Here is a 7,500-nt window from a genome sequence, read left to right as displayed (position 1 = left end):
TTAGAATTGAAGGGCAGATACAGAGCTTCCCAGACACGAAAAAGCTGAAGGAGCTCATCACCACCAAACCAGTATTACAAGGAATCTTAGAGGGACTTCTTTAAGATGGCAGGGGGGTTAAGGATGGGTGAAAGGAGAAGGGATTAAGAAGGACAAATTGGTTGTTATACAGTAGTCATGGGGATGTAGGGTATAATATAAGGAATATAGTCAATAATATTGTAATAACTAGGTATGGTGCCAGATAGGTACTAGATCTATCCGAGTGATAGATGGAAACAGAGATTGGGGGCAGGATGAAAACGGTGAAGGCATTAAGAAATACAACTTGGTAGTTAATACAGTATGGGGAATATAATCAACAGTGGTGTAAAGATCATGTAAGGTGCCAGGTGGGCACTGGACTTGTCAGAGGGATCACGTCATAGACTGTGTAGATGCCTGACCAATATGTTATGCACCTGAAGCTGAAGTAGAATAATACTGAATGTCAACTATAAATAAATATATATGTATATATCGTCACAGGATGTGGTGCACATAGGGAAGATAGTCTATGGTACTGTAACAGCTATAAGATGTCAGAGTGGCAGTAGCTTCGGGGGTGGCTTATCACTTTATGAGGGGTTTAAATGTCTAACTATTATGTTGCTTTGTACACCTGAAAATAATAAAAAGAAATAAAATAAAACAACAAGAATACTTCTCATGAGATTTGTCCCTCAAACTTAAATGTGCAGGAATTGAGAGCCAACATTTGTGCACCAGCCACCTGTGTCCTAGTCTGTCCCCCATTTCACCTTCTGGACTCCACAACACATATTACCAAAAAGGCTGCCTCTGTCACTGGAAATACAAATAAATGAAACCCAATGGAACTCTTTTCCCCATCCCCCTGTCTACCTTACTTATTTCTTCCCAATCCTACAGAAGCCATGAATGTCTCAATCTAGACATTTCAAGGTTTCCAGGCATAGGGATGAATATTTGCTGATAAGACAAGTATACAGAGAAAATCATAGGTAAAGTGATGGTGATATTCAGAGAAGCATGAAAGCCCTGACACCATTTTTCATTGGTCAATTTATCCCAGTGATTTTTGTCAATATCCATGTGAGCTAATTCAAAGAAGTATACTTAAAAGTTCCTTTTTTCAGCTCCTTCCAGCATTTCAATTTAGTAAGTCTTTCAATTTCACTAAATAAATGAGAATATAAATAATTAATGGCAACACTATAAACTAGGTGGGCCCTGGGCCCCAGGGAAGAACCCCTTGATTGCAAAATGCCTCTCCTCACCGGGAAACACCCCCTTCCCCATCTGCTCTCACATATGTACAATCCATATGAGACCCAGAAAAACACCTCCATACACACATAATAAGGGGACCTTATTTAAGATTAAAACAAGAGCAAGAATAAGTTTCTACAGGAATGGTTGACTAGGGTATTGAAATCTCCCACTATCCAGCCACCCACAGAACTCACACTTTAGCAATCTTTTCTCAGTAATAATGAGGATGTTCCTACCAGAATTGTGTTCTTCCACAAAAATGCAACAGGGAGAATAGCTTCTGTCTGGTGGTTCTGCTACTGCTTCCACGCCCTGTTCCCTTTAAAAGTATGTCATTCAGAGCAAGAAGGTAATCTCTCTTCTAACTTCTTCTCACTGTCAGAATACATTAAGGAACCAACACAACAGCCTATAAATGCACTGGGCATGGTGCTGGTGCAGCCATGGGGAAATGTGCAGAGGGGACAGTGGGCAGTTCCGAAACCAGACAGAGATCTGGTTAAGGCAGGCAAACAACTAGTTACCTTTACCAGTCTTCACCAACAGCAGCTGCAGTACCCAGAAATAGAGTTCTGGGATTCTTACAAACAAGAATCTACCCAATTGGCAGTACGAGCTTGGAAACATCAACTGAGAATGCCTCCTCCCCTCAATATCCTTAAATGTTGCCTAAAACTTCCAGTCCCCCGGAAGGCCTGTCCAACTTAGTAGCGACAGCAGTGGCATCAGCATTCTCAGAACTCAGGATGTTCACAGACAGCACAGTTCATGAGCCCAGGACACATGATTCCAAAACCAACTACACACCTGGACTCACCTCCCGGGGTGGGCACAGCGGTGGACAAGATTTAGGAAGTTTGAGTTTTAGGAGTGGTGAGGACAGATGACGAACAGGGAAACAAGCAGATAACAGATGGTGCGAAGTGCTATGAAATAAATCATCAGAACAATGTGACAGAGAAGCCTGTGGGGCTTGCTTGGGATCCAGGGAGTCAGAGGATCTCCTCTGAGGGGGAGACACTGACAGTGAGACCAGAGCCTAGAGGAAGGAAAGCCTTCAACCTGTTCTCAGAACAGAGAGGAGGCAAGAGTACGTAAAGCACAGGGACTGAGGGGCAGCTAGCTGTAGAGCAGCACAGACAGCCACAGAGGTCCAGGCTTGCAGGCCATGTAAATATAGTTAAGAGTGTAATCTAAACGCATCTGGAAAGCACTGACGGGTTCTAAGGAAGAACATGAAATGATGGCCTTGTGACATGCCCTAAATTGTCATATACTGCTCTTTACCTCTTTCACTGTTAAACCTTCCAAGTTTATGTTGCCCTAAATCTGTCCCTGGGAACAGGGGCTGTGTCACAGCACTTCTTTCTCCTCCTCACCGCACACTTTGCATACTAAAAAGACACTTGTTACTTTAACACACACACACACACATTCTCTCTCCCTCTCTCCCTCTCTCTCTTCATTTGTTCAGATGGTTTAAAGAACCTACATTTAAAAACTTTCCAAAAGAACCATTCATGCAGTTTCTACCACTACAGTAGTGAATGGGAAAACAAAATACTTAGAAATAAAAGTTCAGTTGATAGAAATACATGTTTCCCTATCAGTAAAAAGAATTCCTGCAGTGTTCCTACCAATACAAAAACAAACAAATTAACCATTTGCCCACTGAGAGCCCCTTTTTACTGAGAATGGAAAGGCCACCAGAAAGGCTAGTAGCTTCCATCACAAGGACCCTTCCACGCCTACTCATTGCCATCTACTAGACAGCTGGAGGACAGAGATCTGTGCAGTTTTCCAGGGTCTGAGACTTCTGGTGCCAATTAACTGGTACAAACAATTGTAACTGACACAGGATAGTTCATGCATTTGAGGAGAAAGCTCATAAAAGATTCAGAAATAACTAAAATAAAAGACTTTCTTATCCTAATAAGTTCACGTAGCTCACTAGAGGTTAAAAAATTGTGCCTATTTGTTTTTATGTTTTAAAGAAGAAAAGAAGAGGTACTAGTTGAAAGAAGGATGAAGATCCTAAAGATATGATGTATTACTCTACCACTTCCAGAAAAATATTTAGAATGAAAAAAACTTGATTAAAATTTTTCTCTAAATACAGTTAAAGTAGAATAATAAATCAAAATCTACAGAATAATGAATGAATAAAATCAGAGGGAGCAGCCTGAGGCAAGAGGAAAACTGGGAGAGAACAGTGTCCTGGAAAACAAGGTTCAAGACAGTTTCCAGGGGCAAGGGGGCAACTGTGGCAAGAGCTGCTGAGTGGTCAAGTCAGGTGGGCCTCAGGCCACAGGCATGAAATAAAGCAACATGGAGTTCTCTGGGGACCTCAGTGAGAGTCTTTGCAGATTACAGCAGTGCACTGAGGAGATAGCAAGACGGGATAAAATGGAGGCATTTCTCAATTGGAGATCCTTGGAAATATAAAAGCCAAGGGGAATAAGATGGATGAGTGAAAGAGACAGAATGTCTTGACAAGAGGACAAAGGGCTTAGTGGGGGCTGCTGGGAAGGTAGAAGGGAGGCAGGACAGGGAGGGGGGCGAGGGGAGGGAGGGTGAGGAGGGCTCTACAACCCAGGTCAATCTGGCTCCATAGGTGTGCAATCTGTGCAATTACACAGGGCCCCCTGTCAGAAGGGCCCCACCCTTGGTTTAATGCTTTGCTGTCACCATCTTGAAAAACCTAAAAATTTTTGAACAAGGGGCCTCTCTCCCTTTCATTTTGAACTGAGCTTCACAAATTATGCAGCTGGTCCTGGCCCAGGGGGAGGTGCTGGCCTCAGCACCAGGAATGGAAGCTCTGCTACCCCAGCGGTAAGAGGGGACAGAGAAGCAGGGTCAGTACCATCCAGTGGTTTATTCTCTGTGAAACAGAATAAGAGTCATCTGCGATGAACCAGCAAGAGAGCACACAAGGGGAGAGAGGTTAAAACTTCACATAGGATGGAGAAATCTGGTAGATTCCACCTTAACCAAGTGATCAAGGTTAACATTGCCTGTAATAAGGCAATTCAATATCATGTACCTCCTATAATGCCCCACAAAGGGCACAAGATCACTTTTATGCTCGTTGCTATTTCTGTCAAAATGCATAAATTCAATGTAATCATAGAAAACCCAAGCTAAGGAACATACTACAAAACAGAAGTCCAGTACACTTGAAAAGTGTCAAGATCATAAAAGAAAAGACAGAGGAACCATCACAGATTGGAGAAGTCTAATGCAATGTGGGTTATCCTGAAGCAGAAAAAGGACATTAGGAACAAAACTAGCAAAATTTAAATAAGGTCTGTCATATAGTTAACAGTACTGTATCAATATTAATTTCAATGTTGTGATCGTGTACTATGATTATGAAAGTCAGCAAATTTTGGGGAAGCTGGGTGAAGAGTAGATGAAAACTCTGACTCTTTTTTCAACTTTTCCATAAGTCTCAAATTATTTCAACACATAAAAAGTTTCAGGGCCAGCCAAGTGGCTCAGTTGGTTAAGAGTGCAAGCTCTGGGGCCGGCCGAGTGGCACGATGGTTAAGAGCTGGCTTGGGATGCCAGAGGGCCCCGGTTCGGATCCCACATATAAGGGCCAGTGACACTGCCCTCTACAGCTAAGATGCTGAACAACAGCTCAACCTGGAGCTAGGCTGCCGTGAGTCGCCGGCGACGGCGTAGGCTGCTGCCCCTGTGGCAGTGGGTTGCCATGGGCTACCGCGTGTAGCCAGCAGCCAACGTGAGCGGCCAGCAGTCGCTGTGAGCGGCCGTCCAGAAGCTGGCGACTGATCTGCCTCGCCTGGGAAGAGTGCAATGATGGTACCAACTTGGGCCAGTAAAGCAACGTCCTCCACAACTAGACTGAAGAACAAAAGGACAGCAACTTGTCTGTTCTCCTTCCCCCAATTCCCCAGCACTGTTCCCATTCCCCCAGTTCCCCAATAAAAATCTTTAAAAAAAAAAAAGAATGTGAGCTGTGAGCAACAGGGTCACCGGTTTGATTCCCACATGGGCCAGTGAGCTACACCCGAGCTAAGCTGCCGCTGAGCTGCCAGCAGGTGGCAGGATGGTTCAGTTGGTAAGAGCACGTGCTCCTAACAACAAGGTAGCCGGTTCAACTCCCGCATGGGATGATGAGCTACACCCACCCACAACTAAGACTGAACACAGCACATTGAGCTGAGCGGCCGCGAGCTACCAACAGGCAGCCAGATGGCAACTGGACTTGGAGCTGAGCTAGCTGCGCCCTCCATAACTAAGACTGAAGGACAACAACTTGGCTGTTCCCCTTCCCCAATTCCCCAACGCTGTTGCCCTCCCTCAATTCCCCAATAAAATCTTAAAAAAAAAAAAGTTTCAATTTTCACATGGATCTTTTATTTGTGATGTCTTTAGTGTTACCAGTAATTCTAGCAATCTCAGTTATCACCTTTGAAATCTAGCACTATTGCATCAGGCATGTTCCTGTTTCTCTATCAATCCAAAGAATCAGTAACAAAAAAGAAAGGTTATGTTTCCTGTAAAAATCATGACTTTGAACAGGTCAAACAGTTTTAAGTTCCCCACACCTACTGTATTATTACACCACACAGCATCCTAGCAAGGGAAGGAGGGAGGAAAGGGGGAAGGGAGGGAAGGAGGGAGAAAGGGAGAAACAGAAATGTTCCTTCAGTTCTCACTCATTTGCCTTCCCCCTTCCACGTGTCTCCAAGGCTATTTAGTGGGTACATTAATTAAAGCCTGTAGAAGCATTAAGTATCTATGAGAACCACACAGGTTAAAAGGACTATTACAGATTTCCTTTCTCTATTTTAATTAAAATTTTTTCTGAAAGCTTAGAGTTGGCAGCAAATCCAGGTCAGATATTGCTTTAGAAAAATGAGGTTTTATAAGGAACCTCGGGTGACACACCTACTTACACCTGATATTAAAGCCACTCCAGGTAACTATTCCGAATGGATGAACCCACCAGTCCAGGACCAAGTGAAGTTGTGCTGCTACTCTGCTGCCACCCAGCGGTCTGTGGGCACCAAGGCACCCCACCAGGGAGCAGGAGCCCAGAGGAAGAACGAACGGAGCTCTGCAAAAAGCATTTTCTCTGGAATCCAAAGTCAGGAGAAGACCAGGGAGAAGTGCTGCCCCTGCCTCGCACAGCACTAAGGAGATAGAGTGTAAATACATGTATTCTTGAGAAAGCATGTATTAAAATAAATACTAGGTTACTGCAAAGAAGTGTTCTGTCCCCCTCATACTGAGTACTGCTCCAAGGGGCTAAATCAAAGCCAGAAGATGTTACAGGCACCCTGGGGACAAACCCCCAAATCCAGGCTTACCTGCTTTGGGTCAGAGGTAGCAGCACCAGGAGCTGGGGATTCCAGTTCTATGGTCACAGGCCCATCGTTCTGAATGTGGACTTGCATGTAGGCACCAAACTTGCCATCTGAAAGGGCAATTCAACAGTTACAAGAGATGGAGACCCCAGAATACCTCATCTATAAAGCACACCTAGATCAATGTAATCATAAACCTGGAGAGTAGGGCTGGCCCACCCACCACTAGAGAGGGAAATACATTAAACAGCAGAGGTGCTGTCACACACCCTACAGACTTGGTAAGAATGAAATGATCTACTAACATCAAGGGTGGGGGGAAATGTGGGTTAAGAGGACTGTGAAATGGCAGGAGAGTAAACTGGCATAAGGACTTGGGATTGCATTTTGGTTCTGTACCCAGTAAAGTTCAAGTTGAACAAACCCTACAACCTTGGAATTTCACTTTAGGGAGTCTACTCTAGAAATCCTTATACAAAAAGAAACACTCAAAGGTGTTCATTCTGGCAGTGTTTATGAAAGAAAAAAGTGGACACACTCTCACTGTCCCTCAGTGGAGAATGAATGCATAAACTCTACCTTAAGTCCTCAATAGAATACTATATGGCAGCCACATCCATAAACATGTCAAATCTCAAAAACATATGATCTTTAAAAAAAAACTGTAACAAGGACACATCATTATAACATTTTTATGATATTTTTAAACACCCAAAACAAGTTATATTACTTATGAATATCTGTGTGTGTGTGTGTGTGTGTGTGTGTGTGTGTGTTTATCTCAAAAAAACATAAGCAGGAAGGACAAACGTAAACACAGGACAGTAGCAACATTCATGACTCCCGCGAAGAGAAGGCAGGGGGTGGTGAG

The 7,500-nt window shown here is 43.7% G+C and overlaps 1 protein-coding gene across 1 annotated transcript in view; it reads right to left on the bottom strand.

Moving 5' to 3' along the window:
* Positions 1 to 7,500, bottom strand: part of DTD1 (D-aminoacyl-tRNA deacylase 1) — a 191,919-nt gene that overhangs the window by 154,487 nt on the left and 29,932 nt on the right. The window contains exon 4 of the mRNA XM_019653101.1: positions 6,633 to 6,739. Within this exon, the coding sequence (XP_019508646.1) occupies positions 6,633 to 6,739 (107 nt within the window). The remainder of the gene's footprint in view (positions 1 to 6,632; positions 6,740 to 7,500) is intronic.

Source organism: Hipposideros armiger, unplaced genomic scaffold (genome assembly GCF_001890085.2).
Source record: "Hipposideros armiger isolate ML-2016 unplaced genomic scaffold, ASM189008v1 scaffold_195, whole genome shotgun sequence".
Classification (NCBI taxonomy): Eukaryota; Metazoa; Chordata; class Mammalia; order Chiroptera; family Hipposideridae; genus Hipposideros; species Hipposideros armiger.
The sequence above is the reverse complement of the archived record's forward strand: the minus strand, read 5'-3'. Positions and strand labels throughout refer to the sequence as shown.